The 26,976-nt window shown below is 41.2% G+C and overlaps 1 protein-coding gene across 2 annotated transcripts; it reads right to left on the reverse strand.

Annotated features, from left to right (window-relative positions):
• Positions 1 to 305: 305 nt before the first annotated feature.
• On the reverse strand, positions 306 to 25,050 carry MFSD1 (major facilitator superfamily domain containing 1). 2 transcript variants are annotated; one of them, XM_070466511.1, is made up of 16 exons: positions 24,775 to 25,050; positions 22,370 to 22,422; positions 21,366 to 21,478; positions 19,749 to 19,791; positions 19,371 to 19,438; positions 17,012 to 17,120; positions 12,654 to 12,756; positions 10,516 to 10,614; positions 9,879 to 9,990; positions 8,492 to 8,548; positions 7,889 to 8,045; positions 6,602 to 6,699; positions 5,883 to 5,995; positions 4,463 to 4,510; positions 3,440 to 3,497; positions 306 to 1,022 (listed from the first exon to the last, which is right to left on the reverse strand). In XM_070466511.1, exons 1-16 carry the CDS (start codon positions 24,944 to 24,946, stop codon positions 1,019 to 1,021), a joined length of 1,407 nt encoding a protein of 468 aa, XP_070322612.1. In that variant the 5' UTR covers positions 24,947 to 25,050; the 3' UTR covers positions 306 to 1,018. The 2 variants fall into 2 exon arrangements, with proteins under 2 accessions (XP_070322612.1, XP_070322613.1); XM_070466512.1 differs by lacking the exon at positions 306 to 1,022 and having other exon boundaries at positions 3,436 to 3,497.
• Between the last annotated feature and the right edge of the window lie 1,926 nt (positions 25,051 to 26,976).

Raw genomic sequence — 26,976 nt, forward strand, 5'->3', positions numbered from 1 at the left:
GGTCGAACCCGTGTCTCCTGAATCACAGGCAGATTCTTAACTGTCTGACCCCCAGGGAAGCTAAAGAGTGCTTCAGTTTGCCAGAAAAATTTCATACCCATATTTTATTTAATGCAAAAGACATAAATGTTATGTAAGGTACTACTCTGGAGGAAAAACTACTCCCATAATCTTTCGATGGTAACTAGGCAAATTTTCCATATTCCAACTTAGATTTTCTTTTTATGGAAATAATTTTCCCCATAAATAAGAGTTAAAATCAGTGTTTTAATGCTTTTTAAGTCAAAAGTTAAAGACATCAAGTATTTCTTTTACAGTGCTTTTATTTATCTGTGTAGATATACAATTACCATAATTTACAGTTACATAACTTTTAGTAATTAATGTACTATAGGAAAAATCATACAGAAAGTTTGCACCACAAAATCATGTCCGTAAGGGATCAGGGTTCTCAGTAACAGAGAAATATAGAAGCTCAAAAAGGTCAGCAACCTCTCATAACTAAAGAGAGGAGAACAAAATCTGCTATATGTGGAAATGAGACTTCATAAACGTATCTTTCGAATTTCCCCTATTACAAAAGGGAATGCCTCTAAAATGCCATTATTTATCCTATATAAAACATCCTTTCTATTACTTGAAAAGCTTTTTTTTTTTAAGATTTAAAAAAAAAAAGGCCATATTCTTAAGATACATTTTGTGAAAATTATATCAATACAATATCCAAAGATTTCCATTATTTACTGTCCTTACTCAAAATCACCTGCCTGTACCAGGTGCAATTTTGTACACTTCACCACTGATAAGACTATTCCAAAGCAGAATTTTTCAGCAATACAGAAGACACAGTCCCTACAGTTATGCTTTAAAATAGTTATATTCAAAATATAAATATAAAATCTCTCCAGACTATTATTTTTCCTAATGACTAAACTCTAAATTAAAAAAAAAAAAAATGGGAGGTTTTCAAACCAATGATGTATGCAGCCCATTCTCATGACACGGCCATTTAAACTTCTCACCTGTGAAACACAATACAATACATTATCAAAAAAGGGAGGGGAAAACCCCACAAAATGCCATCATTACAAAATCAAAACCATAACCACTATAAAACACATGCGGTGTCAAGTGTTACGTTACACATTTTGCTGGATAATCTTTTCACTCCTCTTGACCATAAAAGCAACACAGGATCAATGTAGAAAATTCAGAAAATATACAAAAGCGAAGAAAAAAAATAAAGTCTTCTAATCCTACCATTCAAATGGAATTGGTAATATTTGGGGATTTTTCTTTCAGCCTTTTTCCCACTATATACAAGTAATGGATTTAAGAAATACATATGCCTGCATACTTTTTCTTTAATAAAATTAGGATATATTTGCATTTTTACCTTTTGTTTACTTAACATACGGCAGTGTAGAGTATCTCTGACTTTAAAAATCCTTCTAAAACATGATTTTAACAACAACTATTTACAGAGGTAGAATTACTATGTTAAAAGGGAATTTGAGGGAGTTCCCTGGCAGTCCCCTGGTTAAGACTCCACACTTTCACTGTTGAGGCCCTAGGTTCAATCCCTGGGTAGGGAACTAAGATCCCATAAACCTCAAGATGTGGCCAGAAAAAAAAGGAATTTGAGACAACCAAGAATCAATCCCCAGAAAACACAGCCTTTTTCTATCCTATTTCAGACTACTCAAAATTCATAAAACTTATATGGTATATATTTACAAGTAAATCTTTTAAACCATAAAAAATTAAGTATCTAAAAAACCAGAAATAACAAGAAAAACAATCATGAGGAGAAAGTATCTGCAAATAATATGACTGATAAGGGATTAGTCTGCAAAATTTACAAACAGCTTATCATGCTTAACAGCATCAAAACAAACAACCCAATCAAAAAATAGGCAGAAGACCTAAATAGACATTTCTCCAAAGAAGACATACAGATGGCCATTAGGTACATGAAAAGATATTCAACGTTGATAATTATCAATATCAATAATTATGAGAGAAATGCAAATCAAAAGTACAATGAGACATCACCTCGCACCGGCCAGAATGGCTATCATCAAAAAACCCAAAAACAATAAACACTGGGGAGGGTGTGGAGAGAAGGGAACCCTCCTATACTATTGGTGAGAACGTAAATTGGTATAGCCACTATGGAGATCAATATGGAGACACCTTAAAAAAACTAAAAATAGAGCTACCATATGACCCTGCAATCCCACTCCTGGGCATATATCCAGAGAAAAACATGATCCCAAAGGACACATGCACCCCAATGATCACTGCAGCGCTGGTTTACAATAGCCAAGACATGGAAGCCACCTAAACGTCCACTGACAGAGGAATGGATAAGAAGATGTGGTGCATACATATAATGGAATATTACTAAGTCATTACAAGGAATGAAATAATGCCATTTGCAGCAACAAGGATGGAACCAGAGTGCGTCATGCTGAGTGAAGCAGGTCAGACAGAAAGAGAAGCACTGTACGACACCCCTTAAATGTGGAATCTAAAGAGAAATGATGCAAATGAACGTACAGGACACAGAGAAGCTCACAGACTTAGAAAACAGACATGGCTGCTGGGGTGGGTGGGGACAGTTAGGGGTTTGGGATGGACAGGCTCACATCGCTGTGTTTAGGATGGATAACCAGCAAGGAACTACTGTGCAGCACCTCAAACTCTGCTCGGTGTTACGTGGCAGCCTGGATGAGGGGGGTTTAACAGAGAACAGACGCTTGTGTATTTATGGCTGGGTCCCTCACTGTTCACCCGAAACTATCACGACATTGTTAACTGGCTACATCCCAGGATAAAAGAAAAAGTTCAAAAAAAACAGAATCACTACTATGGTTCAGCACACACTCATGGAAAGAACTGACTGAACCTAAATGCCACAGTATATACTTTAATCTGTTCCAAGTAAGAGAATACAGAATAGCATGTTAGTACCAGGAGGAAATAAAAGATTATCTTAACTAGTTTATCTCAACTAGATAATAAAAGATTATCTCAACCATCACAAAGAGTGGGACAGGACTGCACAACTGAACAACAACAATTAGTTAAGAAAAAGAAAATACGAGAAAGAATGAAAGGGTAAGCCTAGCACAGGAAGTGAGGACAAAGCCCTCTCCTCCAATAAATTACAAATACTGCAGGCCTCTCTCTTCTCTCAGAAGGAAAGTTAAAGCCCAATTTGCTTTTTATTCCCTACATTTTATTTTAACCTTCGATATCCACCCTTTAAAAATTTTCTAATACAAACAAGAATTATGTTACAGTAGTCGCAAAGATAATTGTTAGCTCTCAAAACTCAAGGGACTAATTTCTTAAAAGTCTAAACCCAATCTTGAAATAAAGTGCTAATGCTTCAAGATTTTAAAAATAAAGACTCTTCTCTTTCAATACTTACTCTTCATGAGAAAGTTTCGTTTCTTCCCTTTTTTTTGCAGAATAATTTAGGTTCCCACCTAAAATACATACAAGTGTGGAATTTTTTCAATATAACTATCAGCAGTAAAATTCAAACATGCATGTGCCAATGTGCACATGCACATACACATCTTAAAGTAACAAAAAAGCTATGGAAGGTGAGAAATAGTTTATCTCCTGAAAACTTCCAGAGGGGGAAGAAAATGTTTTTTAAGAACCCTTATGTTATACAAATAATCACTCCTTAATGTTAGCATTTTTTAAGGAATTTGGACTTATGTATTGCTCAAGGTTTTGGAACACTGTACTATTAATAAGCAGTAAAAATTAAGAGACATTAAAAGAAATGACCTAAAATTATTTAAACATCATATATAGTCATCCTTCTAAATATATGACAACCCTTAGGGGCAAGCCAGTTTAAAAAAATTAATGAAGGTAATATAAAAATTTTATTAAGGACAAAAAATAAAAAAACAAATATAAGCAAATGAAAAAAATCTGTATTTCTCATTCTGTTATCAAACACTTTCAACCTTAAAATGCAAACTTCAGCCATAAATGTGTTTACTTCTCATTTTTTTAAAAATATAAGACACAGGCTAAAATAGTCCTCACAGTTATAGTTTAAAGTATATAGGAAAGACTTCAGGTTACTTTTTTTTAAAAGTCATACTTCTTTATGACAATATAAAAATAACATCTAACACGAAACTTAAACTGAAATGACCAGCAGGACAGAACAACAATTTTAATAAATAAATGTGAAGCTCCAGAATACATAATTATATGCTACGAAGGAAAATGTGTTTCAACACTATGAACAGAATGTTATTACATGAACTAAAGCACTGGCCTCTACAGGGGCATGGAGACAATCCAAGGGCCCCAAACAATTGTCCACTGTGGTTGATATTTGGCAGAAAATAATAAAATTCTGTAAAGCAATTATCCTTCAATTAAAAAATAAATTAATTTTTTAAAATACCTCAGCTTCTCTTACCTTGGGCACGATTCACCACGTAGAGTAAGACAACAGCTAAAAGTGACACTGGAAGTGAAAAAAACATAGGGTCCTTAAAAGCATGTACTTTTCCCCAATGGTTCCTATGTAATCATAATTGCAGCCCCATGGACTGTATGTCGTAGAAGGCAATGGCAACCCACTCCAGCGGTCTTGCCTGGAGAATCCCAGGGACGGGGGAGCCTGGCGGGCTGCCGTCTATGGGATCGCACGGAGTCGGACACGACTGAAGCGACTCAGAAGCAGCAGCAGCGGACTGTATGTAGCCCGCCTGGCTCATCTGTCCATGGGATTTCCCAGGCAAGAATGCTGGAGTGGGTTGCCATTTTCTTCTCCATAAGATCTTCCCGACCCAGGGATCTGGAAGATGGGAGGATTCTTTACCATCTAAGCCACCAGACCAGGGAAGTCCATTAATTCATATACAGCCCACTATTTAAGAAGAAATAATATATTTTTAAAATGTGATGTGCTAATTTTGAGATAACAAAATGCATTCAGGCTAGTCATAGCAATCATCTGCAAATGCCACACTTTAAGTACACTCTTTATTCCTGTAAATGAAGTCAGATAGAATTATCAGTGGAGTATACCATTTTATTTTTTTTTCCATTTATTTTTATTAGTTGGAGGCTAATTACTTTCCAATATTGTAGTGGTTTTTGCCATACATTGAGAATGTTTTTAATGTTCATTCACGCTGTAACATGTATCTATCTGTACTACATTCTTCTTTGCACTGTAATTAAAAATATGTAACATAACATTTACCATTAAAAAAACAAATATTTAGAACAGAATAGAAAGTAGATTCTATTGCTACCTTTATGGGTAGGGATCTTCTGAAAAGTGCCAATGAATCTTCACAGAACTGGAAAGTCACTAGCTGGAGTGGGAGGTTACTGTGTAACACGGGAGCTCAGCCCCGTGCTCTGTGGGTTTGGGGAGTGGACCTGTGTATACTTATGACTGATTCACACAGCTGCACGGCAGAAACCAACAAAACACTGTAAAACAGTTATCTCCAGCTAAAAATAATTTCTGAAACTGAGAGATCCAAAAAAAATAATACCAAAAAAAATCACTAGCTGGGAAACAGATGCACAACCTAAGAATTAAGCAAATGTGAGTGCAACACTTTAGGAATTTGATTTTTAAAAGGGGGAAAGAGAACAATAAAAACCTAGAAGGATAAATGAGGACATGTGCATGCTAAGTCACTTCAGTCATGTGACTCTGCAACTGAATGGACTGTAGCCCGCCAGGCCCCTTCAGGTTCTTCTGTCCATGGGATTCTCCAGGCAAGAATACTGGAGCAGGTTGCCATCTCCTTCTCCAATAAACAGGACATTCTGCCACATATTAGAAGAAACTAAATGTTGCCAGGTGGCATACTTACAGGAAACACAGGCAATGAAGAAAACTTCTAAAAACAAGTATCCCCGAGTATCCAAGATCATTCCAGCAATGATGGAAATGACCGCCAACCCAAGATTCTGAATGGACTGCATGCTACAATTTAAGAAATTAAAAAAATATATATATCAATTCTAAAGTCAGCATACACAAAATAGCAAGTCACTATAAATAATCATATGAATAAACCACATATTATCAATGCTAAGAGATGTTTTCAATCAGGAATGATCTGATTAGATTTTTTTTTCCCCATGACTGTTTCTACTACTTAACTTTAGGCTCACAGGTAAGGGAATCTGCCTCAGCAAGGGCAAGATGAATGTGACACCTTCCTGCTGAATGAGACAAAGGGCTAAGTGAATGTCAACCACAGATGTGGTTCCCCGCTTTGGCCTTTTGCACCAGAGATGACAGAAACCCAGCGTCTCACTGAGAAGTCCACAGATAAACAGGCAGTAGGATGGTCAGCAAGCAATGCCCTCTTACGGGGTGTCTTATCGCTAGTTCTCCTGTTAGGGGCTTGGGGAATTTTTTTGCCACAATAATAACACAAATAGATTAACGGACTTTTCTGGTTTTTCCCAGGTTCAGAGCTGTCCCAAAAGCCTGAAGATGACTAGATTCAAGAGATCTGGACTTTTATAAGATAATTAAATCGACACAGCAGAGAGAGACATTATATGACCCATGTGCACTTACAAGCCATACGCAGTTCCCAGCTGATGTTCAGGAACTACAAACGCCACCATTGGCCACAAGGCACAGGCGAGTAGTGAGTAGGAGAGTCCCAGGAGACACTACGGCAAGCAACACAGAAGAAAGCAAAGACTCCTATTTACCAAAAGGTGGTTTCCTTTGGTGCAGATGAGCAAGAGTGACATAACAACTCACACATGCATATCCACACAAGCTGCATTACAAAATAACTAGGCTAAAACTCACATTCAATACAGAAAGGTCCTGGCCCCTCACTAACAGTATTCCTCAAGTGACAAAATACACCAAGTAAGAAAATAAAGCCAATTTGTAAAAAGTCATTACCAATGTCTTAGGCAAGCTAATGTTCCAGTATTCATTAGGAATTACAAATTAAGCAATCATAGTAACATCATGCCAGTAGCCTATTATCTTACCTCTGGGTCATCACCACCCATCTAGAGAGCCAGGCACACAACCAGTAACAATTACTGCTCGTAAACATCACCTACTGCTAACTTTTTCTCCAATTAAAGAAGAAACTTTATGATTTAAGCCAAAATAAGATCACTCATCATTAATCCCTATCAAATTGGCAACAATTAAAACAATGCCAGTGTCCAACATAGCAAGGACACTATTAATAAAAAAACAGACACATTCATATATTATTGGTAAAGCTCTAAATGGGTAGAAAGTCATTACAGGAGAGGGTTCACAGCATCCATCAAGATGTTCAATGTTCAAAACCTCTGCTCTAGCATTTCTACCTCTAGGAATCCATCCCACAGACTTCTCACCAAGGGCACAAATATATAGATTCACAATATTCTTTTATTAACAGGTAAGAAATACAGCACTTCAGCCTGTGGCCTTAAAAATGACATTTTTGATGAACAATAACAAAAACTTGATGAATTCATCATGACTCTTTGATCTATTAAGAGTCAGAGAGAAAAAAAAGTGTAAAATCATGGATACTGGGCTAAATGATGGAATGACTTCTCTTAATGAAAAATACATGGAACTAATAGGCATTTTGGCTTTTATATGACTATTTTATTTCAAATTCTCCATTAGCATTGAGAGTATTATGCAGCCAAATGAAATCAAAAAGACTTTATCAATGACTGTTATTTATATACTTTAAAAATAGTTATCCTGTGGAAACTGAAGTCAAGTCACTGTTTTCCCCACTCTCAGCAGCACTGCAATCAGAGAGCCAAGCGCGGCTCCTGCCCCAGGCGGCAGAGTCCTCCCTGGGCCCCTCAGCATCAGCACCCACGTTACCATAGCGATCCAGGGGTTCCACAGCGTGAAGGCCAGCATGACGTGCGAAGCAAGCGTGGTCACCACTGCACACAAAACCCAGATGATGTTCTTTCCTGTTTTATCCACCAGAAGCCCAAATATTGGGGACATGGGAGCTGATATTACGTATACGATACTGCCCAGAAAATACAAAAGATACTTAATAAAAGACATCACAGCAAAAAAAAAAAAATCCCAAAGTCCTTAATTCTAAAATTCCTAGCTCATTTAACATTCTTCTAAAATGGTCATCAGTAAATAGAAATATAAAGAGATAAAAGTGATCCAAGACTTTGCTGGTTTTCCATTAACACAAAGATGGCTATTTTCAGGATCAAGACCCAAGACAGACTTGGATTCACACTGCAGACGTTAGCTCACTATAAAGAGATAAAAGTGATCTAAGACTTCGCTGGTTTTCCATTAACGCAAAGATGGCTATTTTCAGGATCAAGACCCAAGACAGACTTGGATTCACACTGTAGACGTTAGCTCACTAAGTCTTTTCTGGCTCTAACACAGGGTTATAATGAAAGACCCACACTGAGCATACAGTAAGCATTTACAGAATTAATGGAATACCTGTTAATAGCACTGGCTGCCTGGGAGGAAAATCCAAATTTCTCTGTAAAGAAAACTCTAAAATAAAGAGAGAGGGGGGAAAAAAATAAACCATTTAGAACTATTCTGTTTTTGTAAAAATAAAAGCAAAATAATACTGAATAAAATAGTCAACTTCTCCTTCTTTCTAAACTGTTTTCCCATCTTATTTGATATTCATCTTCGAGCAACTGGCTAAAGCTTTAGTATTTATCTAAGTACTTCAGCAACTAAATAAAATACACTGATGCCTAATTTTTCCTCTTTTACGTATACAGAAAACAATACACACAAATTTTCAGAAACCCAAATTTATTACTATATGAAATCAAGATGGCTTCTTTTCCTTAAAAGCAATACGTGATGCGTCCTTTGCTAAATAATGTAAAAGGCTCCTCTCTCAAACTGTAAAATGAAAGACTGAATTTAAGGGTTATGATTACAAAGATGCTTCTCCACAAACACATACACTGCTCTGTTTAAGTGATAGTGAAAGTCGCTCAGTCATGTCTGACTCTTTGCAACCCCATGTACTATACAGTCCATGGAATTCTCCAGGCCAGAATACTGGAGTGGGTAGCCTTTCCCTTCTCCAGGGGATCTTCCCAACCCAGGGATTGAACCCAGGTCTCCTGCATTGCAGGCAGATTCTTTACCAACTGAGTCACAAGGGAAGCCCACTCTGTTTAAGTAGGTGCCTACAAAAACACAAAGGAGGTAGGAGATAAAGCAAAGAATTTGATTTAAACCCTGAATTTGAGTCTGCCAGAACTGCAGTCCTAACAAATGGAGATGTGCCTTGTCACTATGAGCTAATACACTGTCTCCTTTCTCAGTAAGAGACTTCCTAACAAAACAATAAACAGGAAACAAAGAATTCAAATCCAAAATCAAGCATTGAAATAAATCAGTATTATGAATCAAAAACTGTAATTAGGTATTTCCTCAAAAACCTGATCCAAGTATTAAACCAATACTAAATCTTAAGCTATGGCTTCCTGGGTGGCTCAGTAGTAAAGAATCTGCCTGTCAATGCAGGAGATGCAAGAAAAGTGGGTTTTATCCCTAGGTCAGGACGATCCCCTGGAGGAGGGCATGGCAACCCACTCCAGTATTCTTGCCTGGAGAATCTGTCAGAGGAGCTTGGCGGACTACAGTCCATGGGATCGCAAAAGAGTCAGACACAGCGAGTGACTGAGCAAACAAACCTCAAGCTAAGAAAAACAGTTGTATCCCAGGATGTAAAACAATTTATATGAACACACTAACAACCAGAGAAGCAAAATTTACAGCTTAAAAATTTACACTTATATGATTAAATTCTCATTATAATTTAGCCAACAAAAATGGAAGGATAGAAATTACTCACTTTCCAAGTCCAATGAAAGGGAAGATAGCGACATAATAGCAGACACAGATGATAAATATAAGCCACAGGGGTAATGAGAAGTCCTTCACATCAGTTAACTTGATCACTTCACCTGAGAGGAGAAAGGAGCGATGTTGTCAGTGCAATTCTGCATTTCTAAGTCAAGATTCTTTTTGTTTTATCACCTGATGAACTTTTGCAATTCAGTTAAAAAAAAAAAAAAACTTTTCTCAGTAAATTACTAGAATACAGCTTTGGGGATAATTTTAAAAGACAATTGAAAAATGTAAAATCTAAGATTAGTATCTATCTTCTTCCTCTCCTCCAGGAACACTTATCATTTTGCAAATATACAAAGTACAATCAAGAAGGTAAATTCTGCCAAAACCACTTACAGGGGGAAAAAAATGTATCCAAAACTTTAGACAAGTGGAAATAGATTTGGAAATAAAAGATTTAAATCGACTATACACTGATATAAATTTTTAAAAAGTCTAAGTGGAAGAAGATTTAATAAACATGTATTATTAAGCCTCACTGGGTTTACGACATTACTATTAAGAACTTACCTCATTGTAAATTATCTCAAAAAGGCCATAATTCCCAAAAGCCTAAGTTTTCCTGCATTTAGACTAACCTGTTTTTCCTTGTTCTTTATGAAGGATTCGTTCTGCTCTCTGATCCAAGTAAGCAAGAGCCAAGGCACAGACAAGTGAAAGAATACATGTTATACCCCCTATAATATAAAAGAGAGAGAGATTTTTCTTAGAGAACCAAGCTGAAGGTTCCTAAAAGGCAGCACTTTACGTTAACAGCAGAAAACTTAGCCATGGAAAGGGATGGCACCTGGACGCATATATGAAAAAAACTACAATTGCTAAATCAGGACAGAAGGAAAGGAAGTGCAAATGGGAAGCACTCAACACATAACAGTTGCTATTACTATGTATTAATTATTTCCCAGTAGAAGGTTGGAGATTAGAAGGAAAAGGCTAGAATGCACTAGTCTTATAATCAGAATACAGATAAAAGAAAGCCAATGACCAGCTAGCAAATTAGTCAGAATTTCTTAATTCAGTCTAAGCACCAATTATTGATGGATACCGGGGCAGGGGAATAGGATAGACTTGCAAAAGCAGAGTCTGATCCTATGATCAGCTCATGTTCCTTCTGACTCCTTCCCATCTAACCCCCGCCCCTTGGCAGCCCCAAGGGCACCAGCCCTCCCACAGCACAGCCCCCTCACTCTCTCCTCCATGCAGTCAGCATTACTCACTGATGCTGACTCATATCATTAAAGCGAATCAGAATACAGTGAAGAAAGTTTACACTCCTCAAGATTTTAATAAAAAGAAGTTTAGTAAAGCTAATGAATCTTTAATTGGCTGATGCAACACGACATAATATGAAAGACTGCAGGGTCAGGAGACGTGGGATCTGCTTCTGGCACTAACAAGCTGATTGATCTTGGGCAAGGAATTTAACCTCTCTAGGCTTCAATTTTCCCATCTGTAAAATAAGCAGCTTTGACTTGATGGCACAGATCTTTCCTGGCTCTAAAATTCTTTAAAATTTATTCTCGAATTCTCCATCGTGGAGGGAACTAGAAGGAATACTGAAGAGCATTTGGAAGTAAGAAAAAGCTTTTCAGAGGCGAAGGATTTGAGAGGGAGGGGAAGGGAGGAGGGGTTTCTAGAAACAAGCTGCCTGTCTAGCATTACCTCTCACTACACCCCAGTTCGATTCCTGGGTCGGGAAGATCCCCTGGAGGAGGGATAGGCTGACCACTCCAGTATTCTTGGGCTTCCCTGGTGGCTCAGGGCGTAAAGAATCTACCTGCAATGAGGGAGACCTGGGTTCGATCCCTGGGCCAGGAAGATCCCCTGGAGGAGGATATAGCAACCCATTCCAGCATTCTTGCCTGGAGAATCCCCATGGACAGAGGAGCCTGGCGGGGGCTACAGTCTGTGGGTTGCAAAGAGTCGGACACAGCAGTCCCTTCACCAGCCTGTACCAAGGAACTGTAAGGAATAAAAGACGGCACAGAGCCTGCAGCTCGCCACCCACAAGTCTCCCCAGGGCTCTGCAAGCAGTCCTCCACACCCCACGGGGCTCAGTTAGACAAATTTACCGCACAGAGAAGCACAGCCGGTGAGTCAAGAGAGTCTCATCGGCTTCTCACTGACCAGCTGGCAGCCAGCACGACCGAGCCTTAGCCACCAGCACTTGGGGCCAGAGGTGATCTAAGTGGCTGAGTCAAACAGCCACACTTCTACAGAAAACTAAGACATGGAGGTTAACTTCCTTGTCCAAGATGAGTCAGGACCAGAATCCAGACTCTGGGCTCCCAACCTGGTAGGTTTCTAATCACATCCTATCACCTCTGACATCTACAAAATCGAAGTTTCATAAGCAAACTGAATGTGATCAAAGGGAACAATTCTCCCTTTTGCTACAGGCTATTAATGAACACTTTACAGGGAGGTATAAACCCCCCGACTGTTTTCAGATCTCACGTATACTCTCATCTGTTCATCACAACAACACTGAAGCACCCATGGGACAAGATCCTCATTTTAAGAAAGTGGAAATAAAAACACAAGTGGGATGAACGATGCTACTATGTTCACTGTGTCTAATTAGGTCCAAGAACTCGTGAATTGTGCAGGCACAACTATAACCAAGTGGTCTAACCTGGGTTCCCCTCTCTGTCACACCACTTTGCATAAGAAGCTTTCAGAAGAGACCAAAAATGGGACTTCAGGATTCACTAACCGATCATAAGTGTGACCCCAAGGGTTGTGTGACCAGCAGAACCCACTGAAGCTGCGACCTGAGAATACAGCCATCCCATGAGGTTCATGTTGACTGTGCTTCCCTGGAAGAAAAAAACCATCATCATTTTCATTTGTGTCTGTCCTGCTTAAAAGAAAAGATGTGAGTAGCTTGGAGTAATAGGTATAATAGGAATCATTAAACAACAGATAATTAAAAAAAAAACACTACAAGGAAAAATAACCACCTAAGATAAAGCCACAGCTAAGATTACTACACAAAACTGGCAATTTATAGAAAATACTAGTATTCAGAAGAGCACAGTATGTCTAGAACTTCCTAGTAGCCCAAACAAAAATAAAACACAAGTTACAGAATTTACAGGGTACCCAAGACAATAATAATCTCTGGCTCAGAAAAAGCACAGCTTTTCCTGATAGTGACATCTGGGGAAAAAATTCATCCTCTGACTGTCCTTGGCGTGGCGTGCTGTCGTGTCTGAGGCTCTGTGGCCCCATGGACTGCAGCCTGCCAGGCTCCTCTGTCCATGGGATTTCCCAGGCAAGGTTACTGCAGTGGGTTGCCATTTCCTTTTCCAGGGGATCTTCCCGACCCAGGGATTGAACCCGAGTCTCCAACAAGTCTCTTGCATCGCCGACTGATTCTTTACCACCGAGCTACCTGGGAAGGCCATATCAAACAGCAATACATGTTTCCTTAACAAATAAGGAAAAAATAAAGCATGGAAGGAGAGTAGAAAGGGGCGGACACCTTGCTGAGAATGTGACTGCGGATTGAGAACTTGAAGGAAGCTGTGGGGCCGCCCCGGGGAAAAGCGCAGCACTCCAGATGGGAGACAGTCAGTGACCTGGCCCCGAGAGGGAGGCCACCCGGCGTGCTCAAGGCAAGGAGCACAGCGTCTAGAGCAGTGTCCGAAGCAGACAGGAAGAGATGAGGCCCTCAGGGAGGGGCTGGGGGAAGGCAGGCTACTGGCAATCAAAGAACTTCTGGCTTTTCCTGTGAGAGATGGGAAGCCACTGGGATTCTAAGTAGAGAACTGGTACAATCCCTTACGTTTTAACGACTCACTCTGGCGGCTATACTCAAAACACCCTACAAGTGAGGATGACACAGAAGCCAGGACGTTGGCTGGGGGTTGCTGCCATAATGAAGAAGAGGGATGACGGTCTTGGACTGGGGAGACTGGTAGAGGACACAACGAGAAGCGATCAGACTGCAGATACACTCTCATGGAAAAACTGACAGGATTTGCTACTGGAAAATATGTGGAGAGTTGAGCGAGTGGTAGGGAGTGGTTCCCAGTGACATCAGTTTTTGCCTGAGAAACTGGAAGAAAAGAGCTGCTCACAACTGAAAAGGAGAAACCTTTAGCATGAGCTGGTTTGGGTGATGGGAGGTGGAACAGCAAGAGCTGGGCTCTGGCTGTGTTGGGTTTGATATGCCTACGAGACACCCATATGGAAATGTCAGCGAGAAAGCTACACATGAGGGATGGAATTCAAAGGAGAGGCCTGGACAATACAACTTCAGGAGCAAAGGCATGCTATTTAAAACTTCAAAACCAGATAAGATTACCAAGGAAGTGAGTGTCAAAAGAAATGAGAAGGTGTCCAATGATCCAGCCCACATTACAGGTTGAGAAGACTGAGATGGACGCAGCAAAAGAGGAAGCAAGAAGAAAACGATAAGACTCTAGGGTCCTTGAAGCCAAGAGAAGAAATCAAGGAAGTGTTCTAAACACTACTGCTAAGAAACACTACTGAGAAACGAACGGGTCCTCAACCAGATTCTCACAGCAAAGTGCACAAATGGCTATTTCTCACAAAACGGTAGCCAGTGGCACTACTCAGACGAGCATTAAGGTATAAATGAAGACCTACCAGAAATTTTCCTCAGTATCATCGAAAATACAAGCCTCTCAAAGACATGTTGTCTTAATAACCCTTAAAATCTAAAAATGCCTAACGTGACCTGGCTTAGCAAGTACTCAATAAATATTTCTCGAAATAAGGAAATTTTAAAAGTAACAAAGAAGAACCAAGAAGCTGCTGCACTTCCAACCCCCAGGTGAGGCATGAGAAATAACAGAAGTGAGAAGTCCACTGCCTGAAGGGTAATGATAACCGCCCAAGTGTCTAGAATCAGACGAACTCCCAACTCAGCCAACAGAAGAATCATGAGGTAAAGCCGGAACCTCCACGATCCTTCTGATTAGTGCAGAGACCGTAAGAAACACAAAAAAAGACTGAACCTCCACCTACCCCAGCAGCTTTGACGGACTCCTCTGGCCTCACGCGTCTCACGGGGACCCTAAAGACACCATCCGGACTAGAGCCCAGCCACGCTGGCTGTTGCAGAGGCGGCCGCCTGGGCTCTGCTTCACTCCACGTCCAGCTCAGGCCCCTCACATCCGATAAGCCCTGCATCACAGAGGCCCCTGAGACACCTTGTGAGAAACTCAGGGCTCCTCAAGACGAAGGTGAATGGATCATTAACTAGTTTGTGACCACAAAAAAAGAACCTGAAGACCACTAGTAACCACAGTGGCATCACTGAGAATGAGCCTTGCTCAACTGCTCCTATTCCCTTCTTCTAGAAGTTACTGGATGATGAGATCCACCAACTGCTATAGACATGTCTTGATTTGCACAAGATACATTATGAAGCAGCCAGAATGTCTCTGTGGATAAAATTTAGAAAACGTGGAAAACCACACTAGTTATCAAAGGTAAAAAATTAAAGTAATACTTGGCTGTTTCCTATCCAATTGACAAAATGACTTTTAAAAAATAATAGCCTGCACTATCAAAGCTACAGTAAGAAGGATCCTCCCATATCCCAAAGACAGAGATAGAAACATCTCTGAAAAGATAAGGTGGAAATATGTCTCAACAGTTCTAAGAAACCCAAACAAACCCTCTGACTCAGTAATAATTCCATTCCGAGCAATCTAGCCTCAGGAAACAATCAGAGATACAGACAAGTTTTGGAGTGTCACTGCACAACAGCTATATTTATAATACTAGAAAACTAGAAAAAGCCCACGTGTACAAAAATTAGAAATGTTTTCTATATATACAACACACATATGTGTAATATATTTCATAAGATGAAGCATTACATTAAAAATATTTCATTTGTACTGCATTTTTTTTGTACTGGATTTCTTCCCTAAGACTATGTTCCAAGGATTTTCATGCCATTTACAGTCTTTAAAATCTTGACTTTTTTTTTTTTTTAAATCTTGACTTTTAATGGCAAGAATCTTTTTAAAAACCTCCATTCATAAAGAGTTCATGAGAAAAAAAACCTAACAGGATTTGGGATGGCCAAAACACCTTCCAAGTTGAGTTTATAACAACATAATGTAGCTCTCCTGGGTACCCTTCTACCAGACCGCCTATCATGAAACACCGTGATCATTTCCAGGTTCCAAATGCTGGAAGGAGCATGACCACCCACCGTGAAGTGCAGAGAGGCGGGAGCACCACAGTCATGGAACTGAAACCCAGGCCACATGGTTTAGACAAGCACAGGAAATGAGTATGTCTGACCAAGACCTTCAGATCTGTCTATGTAGGCAAAATGCTAGTGCCTGACAGAGAAAATAAACACTCACTAGAAGGCAAAAGTCCAACAATCAGTAAAAGCTACTTGTGCAGGCAGATCTTGTCTCTACGGGAGGCTGAGCTTCACTAAGTTAATTGTAGTTGGGACTTCCCTGGTAGTCCAGTGGCTAAGATTCCATACTCCCAATGCAGGGGACCCAAGTTCAATCCCTGGCTGGGGAACTAAGATCCACATGCTGCAATTTAGAGTTCACATGCTGCAAGTAAAGAACCCATGTGCCACAACTAAGACCCAGAGCAGCCAAATAAACAATAATAAAAATAATGTATTTGGATGCTTAAAGTGACATGACTTTGAGAATTTGTTTAAAAAACAAAAAATTAACTGTAGTAGATGAATGAGACTTTCTTATCACTAGAAATGTGCAAGCAGCGCCTGGATGACCATACATAAAGACTTCCACTGCAGTAATGCCGAAAATGGGTAAAGAAGTTAGAGAATAAAACCTCTGTGATCCGTCTGTCCCAATGCTCAGAATCTCTGAACTAACGAATGCTCAATTAGCATTTGAAACTGCTTCCTCTTAGGTGAAATAAGATTAGAAATGCCTTCACTTAAAGGTAAATGGCACATTATGGTCTAGAAAAATATATTTAAAAAACCAACACAACTTGTACACAAATATAGTTCATCCTGTAATCTTTAAGACATGGTTACAAGAGTCAATCTTTTGCCTCCTATTTGGCTTCGTTATCTGTTATACTTACAATTCTTGCCATGCTAAGTTGGAGTCCAAACACCAAGTTTAACTCTTTGCCTTTAAACCAGCTCACAGCATATGTATTCTGGGCAACTGCTAAGGACTCCCCACCAATCCTAAAATAAGGAAAGAAAAGTCACAGCTTTTAAAAGAAATACCATAGTTAGCAAGGCAGCAGGTGTAAAATTTTGACATTCCTCCCATCAAGAGATAGTGTCTACGCCCCTCCTCTGAATCTAGATGGGCTTGTGATTGCTTCAACGAGTAGAAGGTGGTGGAGGTGGGGCTGGGATATAAAAGGGGGTATCTGCCTTTTCACTCAAACGCTCACACTTAGAACCCTGAGCCACTGTGTAAGACGTCCAGCTGCCCTGAGTCCCCCACACTACGAGAAAGCCAAGCCACACAGAGGGCCACATGCAGGTGCTCCAGTCACCAGAGCCAGTCCTCGGGGCATCCCAGGCCAGGCTCCAGACATCAGGTGCAGACACACCGTCCAGACTGTGCGCAGTCCAAATTTCTAGCCACGAAGTCCACCCCGTAAGGGCTGTTTCGTAACCGAGCAGGACCTATGGGGCCTTCCTGGGACAGGCCTTCGCCCGTATCCTGTGCAGGAGCTCCTCTCTGAAGGACAAGATAATAGTATTTGGCACGAACTTCCTGAGCTGTGTAGCAGACGGGAAAACTGCTCCCACCAAAAGGAAGTACTCGATGACCATGAGCACACAGCCCAGGAGCCTCAGTCCGGGAGCCGAAGGACTGACACAGCTAACCCGTGACACCACCCTACTGCCTCCCGTCACCACCACCCATCATCAGCCAGTAACAGAATTGTACTCGAGCTGACCAGGTACCCTGAGACAGCCCCGCTTCGTCTGTCTTTCAAAATGCTTTGCCAAAACCCTTCCAGGAGCATGAAGCTTTTTAGGGCATGAGCCACCTCGTCTCCTTGCACAGCCCTGCAGTATACCCTCCTCCGCTCTAAACGCCTACATTTCACTGCACCTCACTGGGCATCAGGCACACACCTGCGTTCATAGTTTTACACTGCTTAGTACAGGTAATTTAATATACTGCGATGACAACCCTGCCTGGCAATCAAAGGAGTTTGAGCTACCACATCATCATCTACACTGTATAAAATGCTCATCCAGGAAGAGTGGTCCATACTTTGTGAAAACACACAGATTCACACTTTTTAGGCCCATATCTTCCATATGTGACATTCTCCTACTTTCCAGATTTTAATTTTCCTTCTGCAGGTTCTAAATATTGACCTTAAGGTAAAAGATTCCTCTTCTCTGCATTCAAACACTGAGTCCTCCTCACCACTGTCCTCATCTAAATATATTTCCCCTCTTCTATGAATCCAAATCCTATATGGATGCCCATTTCTGATCACACATCTACCTCTGAGTTCCTTTCACATTTTAATAAACCGTTTTTCCCTTCTCCCTCACTTAGAGCACTTTTGGGGATGTGTCACCTATGGCTACCGGTCCCTGGTACCTGTAAAAAGCGTAAGTTAGGTTGTCTGCATCCCTCCAGGCAGGAAGCCCAAGGCTGAATTGAGAATGAGCTTACAGAACAGATACTGAAATTCACTGAGAGGTACTGGTCTTTTAGTAATCTGCTCATTAAAGTCTTTTCAACAGGATTCAAAAGGACCTACACATTATTCCCTAAGAAACAGAAAAATGTACATTAATCACCAAGCTAGAAATTGATGGTCTACACTTTTCTACATGAGGTTTAAATCAGTCTTCAACACAACAGAAAAGCAAACCATCTAAGAAAAACATCATCTCTGGAAAACTATTTAATATTCAAAGCCTATACAGAGTTAACTGTCACCACTCAAAATTCTTGCTTACTGTAAAGGAAAATTAAGACAACAATTGAGCAGTTGTGTGTGTCTGTGTGTATATACAGACACACAGACACACAGACACACACACACACACACATATATATATATATATATAGAGAGAGAGAGAGAGGTAGCTTTCAAGAATTTGAAGTAATTCTCCAGAAGATACAATAATATATTTTGGCAAATCTTTAATAAATTGATAAATGAACACTAAACAGCAATGTGTGCATGTGTTCAGTCGCTCAGTTGTGTCCAACGCTTTGCTCCATGGACTCCAGCCCACCAGGCTCCTCTGCCCATGCAATTTTCCAGGCAAGAATACTGGAGTGGGTTGCCATTTCCTCCTCCAGAGAATCATCCCCACCCAGGGACCGAACCCATATCTCTTGCAATTCTCCTACACTGCAGGCAGATTCTTTCTTTACCACTGAGCCCCCTGGGAAGCCCCCCAAACAGTAATATGTTAAAACAAATGAAATTATGCATAACTTACCCAAACACAAACCTTCCCAATTCCATCAGCCAAAAAGCATTAAATATTCCACCCAGGGCAAAAACAACCTATAACATGGAATATAATGTAGGATCAACGAAAAAGAAAATTAAAATTCAAGGCATCCAAAATAAGTAACATAAAATGAAACACAACTTCTACAATGATTTTAGTGTTTCTTCTTAGTAAATCTGTGAAATTTAAGTATCAATGTTCATCTGTCTTGAAGCTTAAAATGGACTGTGCATTATGTCACATGGGCCTTTGTGAACTCTGCTTAATTAAGTTAGGCTTTCACCAAACACATCCATGCTGATGGAAGTAGACAAGTATTCAAGAGACAGCGTCCGCACTGAATCAGTGAACAATTTGTCTTACCTGCCCAATGCAAACAAAGCAACTAAAAATAATGGTGCCCCATCTGTTAGAAAAAGAGAAAGAAAGTGAATTAAGAGTTTATCACCAAATCCTTCAGTAATAATTCACTTTGGATTTCTTGGACTCCTCTGCATTCCCTCCAAAGGAAGGGAGGTTCTGGTTGGCCTCTGAAATCAGCAGCTTTCCAAGGCTGAATGCTAATCCATAGAGGTCTCGAATCCCAAAAGGATTCCAGAGGCTTTGGTAAGGGCTTGTCTGTTTAAGTCATTATCATCTCTTAAACAAAACTTGTTAAATAATCTTCAAGAAGTTCCCAGGGTCCCATTTAAAAATGGACATTCTTCACAAATTTTTTATTGAGTTTAGGGTTGATTCCAAGGAATTCTATTAAATAATTTTAAGTGGTTTTAACTCTGTATGCTGCTGCTGCTAAGTCGCTTCAGTCGTGTCCGACTCTGTGCGACCCCATAGACGGCAGCCCACCAGGCTCCATCGTCTATGGGATTTTCCAGGCAAGAGTACTGAAGTGGGTTGCCACTGCCTTCTCAGTTAATTCTGTATAACCAAAAGCTATTTTTAAAAGGAAAAACAGAGACCATGAGAAATGATATAAATCTGCTTACTCTAACATTCCACACTCTGAATAGCTCATTAATGTTTCCCCAGAGTAATAAAATGCCAGTATTAGGAGAGTCATTAAAGACTGTATGAGTAAACCATCCTTCTGAAATCCCAGTCCCTCCAAAAATCCTTGTGCAATGGTCATACCACAGTCCACTGAAAGTTTTCCCAAAACAACTCATGATCAAGCAAAATCTTCATCACACATAAATAGCATCTGTTTCCTTCAAGTTCAAGCGAATTCTACCCCTTTAGACCAAGCAAATTAAAGTCCTCCTTTATACACTCATCAAAGTGTTTAAAAGTTAGTCCCCAAGCTTAAACACATTTAGTTTCTTCAATTCTTTCACCACACATGGCTGGAAAGCACATGGTCATTTTTCCCTCTGCCTTCTGAAAATGTTCCAGACTACATTCCTCCTAAACTCTCCACAAACAGCACATAATCATCAGGATGAAAACTGACAGAGCTAATACTGTGATGCCTTCCTCAGCATCTAACTGGAGTGGTCACAAAAAGTTTAATGCCTAAAGAAAGACAGAAGAGAAAATCTCACTGGGGCTGGGAGAGGTAAACAGTAAATACATGCCAAATATGTGCATCTATCTCCCTCAATCCTTATAACCACCTTGCAAGGCAGGAAATACTATCCATATTTTACCAATGAGGAAACTGAGGCTCAGGAAGCTAGGAACAGATCAGAAGAACTAAGAAGCTGAGCAAGTGGCAGCCAACAGAAATCAGAACCTGGCTTGCTGATTCCAAGTGAGGGCATAATTTACCTTTAGATAACTGAGTTTCCATACTCCATTAGCAGCATTTAACTGAAATATCAACCAAGTTTCAAAAACCAAAATCTCACACACACACACACAAATGCAGATTAACACACTCAATACACAAGTTTATTCAGTTCTTTCTAGAAATACTTAATCTAGTTTTGTGTTTTCTTAATAATCATATTTACCCGTAAGTGAGATTTTTCCCAAGCTTACCGTATTCCAAACACTCGGTCTATCAAAAAGCCACCGAAGAAACACAAAACTACATTGGGCCAAGAATACCAGGCATACAGCAGCATGAATTTCGTGGTATTCACCTGCATATCCTATATGGAAAGAAAACAAAACAATTTTTTTCAAAGCAGTTAAGTGTAGCAATCAAAACATTCTTTCTGGTAGTGGAGGCATTTCTTAATCATTTACTGTTACTATCAGCTTTGGCCTCTACCTCCAGAAAAATGGTCACACCTGGGAACTTCTTGAGTCTGCAGTCATTTCACAGGCTTCATGGAGTTCAGCATCCATCAGCTCTCGCACTGTGGGGATCACGTCTGCCTACATCTGCCTGTACCTTCTACATTTCTATTCCCTGTGTGTTACCTGCTGTGGGCCTTCACCCACATGAAAAAGGACAATCTTTAGCGTATCCTTTCCTCCTACCTCACTAATTCTTGGTCTTTCTCATTCATTCTAGAATGTGAAGGGCCAATCTGTGTATTTCTTCCTATCCAAAGGTAAAAAAAAAAAACTTACAAAGGGAAAAAAAAATCTAAACACATAGGAAACTGTAAATATCAAAAATACTGATATGGACAATCCTCTGGAATCAGTATCCACATTTTAAAAATGAAATAACAATTAACATATTTAAGAAAGCGAAATGCTCTCCTACCAAATCATCTGTCATTCTGATGATTACACAGTGGGAGAGAGAAATGCCAACAAAAATTCACAATACTTCTTGGGTTGTACTGTGGAAATAGTATATATTTATCTAAGGTATGAAACAATATCAAGTCGTAAGTGCCATACATGAATTCTCTGTGGCCACTCATTCCAAGTCAAGAATACTCCTTGCCCTCACAGATTCGGTGACAACAGATGTTCAAATGGATTCATTAGACAATGTTTTGGACCATGCAATCTGAGAGTTGATGCTTCAGCAGTGTATCTGCTCCAGAGCCAACAAAAGAAACAAAGGTGAAAAGTTAACTTACCCGTTTAACTTGAATCTGAAGGGCAGCAGGATTATCATAGCAAAAGTAGCTGCCTAGAAAACGGAAAAGCAAATTTCTTTTTAGTAATACTCTCCATATAAAAGTTTCAAGTTGCAATTACTACTCCAATAGTGATTTGCAATGTTTATACTAGGGACTCAAGGAAACTGGAAACTCAAAAAAAAAAAAAGAAAGAAACTGGAAACTCTTTTGGACTGCTTTCTCATCCATTAAGACTTTCTAAGTTGCAGCCAAATAACCCAGAGAAAACATACCAAGTTATTTACAAATTATTAACCTGCATACCGGAGGAGGCAATGGCACCCCACTCCAGTGCTCTTGCCTGGAAAATCCCATGGACGGAGGAGCCTGGTGGGCTGCAGTTCAAGGGATCACTAAGAGTAGGACAAGACTGAGCAACTTCACTTTCACTTTTCACTTTCATGCATTGGAGAAGGAAATGGCAACCCACTCCAGTGTTCTTGCCTGGAGAATCCCAGGGACGGGGGAGCCCGACGGGCTGCTGTCTACAGGGTCGCACAGAGTCGGACACGACTGAAGTGACTTAGCAGCAGCAGCAGCAGCCTACATACACAGCAAATACTGGGAACCTGGATTAAGAAGTTAATCAACAACTGTTTTTCCACCGTGAAAGTGAAAGTCGCTCAGCTGTGTCTGACTCTTTGCCACCCCATGGACTACACAGCCCATGGAGTTCTCCAGGCCAGAATGTTGGGAGTGGGTTGCCATTCCCTTCTACATGGGATCTTCCCAACCCAGGAATCAAACCCAGGTCTCCCGCATTGCAGGCGGATTCTTTACCAGATGAGCCCTAGGGAAGTTGTTTTCCACCTTACTTTCTTTTTTTTTCCCCCACCTTACTTTCATCCTGTTTCCTATGTCTATTGTTTTATTAGCATCTTCATGAAACAGCTATACTTTCCTTAAAGCTACCGACACACACACACACACATGAAAAATGTCAAAAACATCCTCAGCAGTTTCCTAGTAATGTTACCTAAAGCCAGCACTTGAGTGCACAGGAATGGAGTTTAACTACTCTGACTAGATCTGTTTTCAAAATAATTATAATTCCACAAACAGTATATCCAAGATCAAATAACTCAGGAAATACACAGCCAGGAATGAGGAAAAATAAAATAGAGCTCTAAAAGGTCAAATTAAGACCTAGTAACATCTTCTGGAGGGTCAGAAAGAAAGAAGTGGAGAGAGGTCGGACTTTTTACAGTAAAAAAATCGACAGAGTTTTGATAGGCCACGAGATAATGTTGCCTCTGTTTCTCCACTAACTCTGTCTAGAAGTATACACGAGAAGCCACCAGTTCAAAAGAAACAAAATTGTCATTAGAAAAGTTATGACTCTGGCTTCTGAAACCCACTGAAGGTAAACATAAAAACCACTAAAAATAAATTGTTAAAGTAGGGGCAATTTTAAGTGTCTTGTGTTGTTCTTGATTTTTTGTTCCTAAACTCAGAACTTTATGAATCCTGCTTTAATGGCTGTAAGGAATATCAATGCCAGGCTTCAAAGTTAATGAATGAGCACCATCTTTCCACAAAGTGAGAAGACGGGGAACAAAAAGAGATGCAAAGAAACTAAAGCCCAAAGCAGCCTCCATGCCTACTTATATATTCCAGCAGTAGATAAAGGTATCCACCATAAACCTGTTGATTACACCAAATCCAGCGAGTCCGCGAAAAATACATTATTACTTTCATACCAAGCTGATGCTGACATAGGATGTTACTGGAAAAAATTAGTTGCTGGGACATAATAAGCAGATATTTTAAAAATTATCTCCAGAAACTGCTTTCAGTCACCAGATTTCGTAACTGAAACCAAACAGCACAAGTCCAGTCCAGTATGATTGCTTCACATTAGCAGAGCGGAGGAGTACAAGAATACATCTACCCACTGAAGCAATCAACAAGACACACTCATACATTTTACCAAAGAGGAAGAGAAACATAAACGACTGCCAACGAATACTTCAATCAAAAAATTTAAAGTATTCTTTAAATACTTTAAAGTATTTTTGGAGGCTTCTTTGGGGGAGGGGATTACATCTTTCCGAATTCCCTCTAAACAAAGTGTCATGAGAAGGAAACTTGACATCGAGGGATTCTCTCGTATCTAAAGCCCCAGAAGGGAAAGTGCTAGCTTTTGGAACTTCTTGCGAGAGCAAATGAGCAGGACAAAAGTCACTCTGCTCGGTCCCCTGACCCCCCACCTTCGGGACACTGAAGAGCCTGCAACAGCGTTGAACGGGGGTCGCGAAGGTGGGGGGAAAAGGGGGCGGGAGGACCTTGGAGCTCAACGCAACTCCGAGACAGTCTGGAATTCCTTGATTTCCAGTCCCACCCCACCAGGCCGGCCGGCTCACCGAAGCCGAGGAAGCACATCAGCAACAGAACCACAAGCCGGTGCGCTAGGCGACTGGGGTCGCAGAGGGCCTGCAGCGCCCCGGAGGCAGCAGGGGTAGCCCGGGTGTCTCTGCCCGCCTCGTCCGAGCCGCCTGGCAGCAGCGCCCTCGCTTCCTCCTCCTCCTCCTCCATCGAGCCCGCGGGAGACCGAGAGATGACAGCGAGTGCAGCTCCACGAGGAAGCCGCTGCCAGAGCCCAGAGCAAACCGTGCTCACGTGACCGCAGCCGCTCACGTGACGCCGCGGCAGGTCACGCAGGGCTACGGTCATGTGAGTGGGCGTGGTCACTCGGTGGGCCGGGCCGGCGGGGCCCGAGGGGTAACGGCAGCTTGAGTTTTTCACCCGGAAGTTTCTAGGTGGGGCGCGTCTTCCCTTCCTCCGCAGACCGCGCTGTCCTTCTCGTTTCCTGCCTTGCTCCGGCTGGCGACTCCGCGCCGCTCCTCCGGAGAAAGTGCGGGCCTCCCCTCCGGCCCTACGCCAGGCTCGTCCTGCGCGATCTCACCAGCGCGAGGGACGCGAGAAAGCGCGCCGCGCTCCTCGCAGCATTACTGTCAGAGCCTTTTTGGCTGCTCTTAATAACACACAGTTGATTGAGCACCTTATGATGTGTCAAGTTACGTTTCAGGTACTGGGAAAACTAAGTGGAATGTGACAAGCTCTCGGACCTCAGAGTTCACAGTTTAGTTGGAGAGAGCGACTGAAACTGATACCTTAGAGAACAGTGTGGTGAATGAATGCATGTAGTGAGAACTGCGGCTGAAATGAGCCCTGAATTCTAGCGCAATGTCTGGGAAAGGCGTTTGGGAAACGGAGAGTAAGTGTACCGTTTAACCAGCTGTAGGGGAAAGTGACGGCGGAGGAGATGAGGAGTGCTAAAGATCCTTGAAGTTCATACCTAAACTAGAATTAAGAATGAGTCAATCTTGGTTCTTTATGAAGGGGTGGGTAATAGAGGTGAGGGGAGCGTTACGGATAATAAAGACGCAAGCATGAAATAAGTGAGTGTGTGTGTGCGCGCGCGTTACGGTAATAAAGACGCAAGCATGAAACAACTGAGTGTGTGTGTGTGTGTGTGTGTGTGTGTGTGCGCGCGCGTTACGGATAATAAAGACGCAAGCATGAAACAACTGAGTGTGTGTGTGTGTGTGTGTGTGTGTGTGTGTGTGTGTGTATTGATCTGGGAACGAAAGAGGGAACTCCAGAGTAGGAACAACGAAGCTTGTTTCATGAGGAGCCATGCAAGGTAGAAATTTCTAGCAGAGCAGCAAGGACGCCAGACCTGTGGTGGTGCCAAGCTTCATGACAGAACTCTTGAGGGTGACAAAGCTAGAGGTTGAATAACAATGAGGATTACTAGATATTAGGAAGATTAGAGGTGATGAGGGCCTATCCTGGGCAAATAGGGATGGAGCAAGGGAAACGGGCTTCCCAGGTGGCGCTAGTGGTAAAGCACCTGCCTGCCAATGCGGGAGACAGAAGAGACGTGAAATCGATCCCTGGGTTGGGAAGATCCCCTGGCGGAGTGCATGGCAAACCACTCCATTAAGTATTCTTCCCTGGAGAATTCCATGGATAGAGGCGGCAGGTGGGCTGCAGTCCATAAAAGTCAAAAAGCGTCAGACAGGACTGAAGCACTTTGTCTGCAGGCAAGGAAAACAGATGAAGTGTTTCACAGGTGAAATGGCTGACTTTGTGAATAATAGCTTATGAGGTCTGAGAGAAAGGCTGGACTTGAGAACCTCTCCCAGGTTTCTAGCATGGGCTCCCCAGTAGAGGTCAGAATGCAGAGAGAGGAGAGTGGGGGAGGATGCCGGAGAAGAGAGATCAGTTTGGAACATGTTGCCTTTGAGATGTCTGCACAAGATGACTCCACCTTCCACCTCCCATTCTCCAGCTCCGAAGTAGGAGCCCCCAGTCTAATAAAGCTGTCTTGCCAAGATTATTAACAATGCCATCTTCCCAATCTCAGTGGTCACTTCTCTCCCTATCTTACTGCACTTCTCAACATCAGTTGATGCAGTTGGCAGCCCCTTCTTCATGGCTCCCTTGACATACTCTTGCCTTGTTTTCCTGCTGGTTTAGTGGTCTCTCCTTTGTATCTCATTTGTCCACTCCTCCTCTTCTACCTGAACTCTAAATGTTCAAGTGCTCCCGAATCCAGT

The sequence above is a fragment of the Odocoileus virginianus genome, chromosome 4 (assembly GCF_023699985.2).
Source record: "Odocoileus virginianus isolate 20LAN1187 ecotype Illinois chromosome 4, Ovbor_1.2, whole genome shotgun sequence".
NCBI classification, from domain to species: Eukaryota; Metazoa; Chordata; class Mammalia; order Artiodactyla; family Cervidae; genus Odocoileus; species Odocoileus virginianus.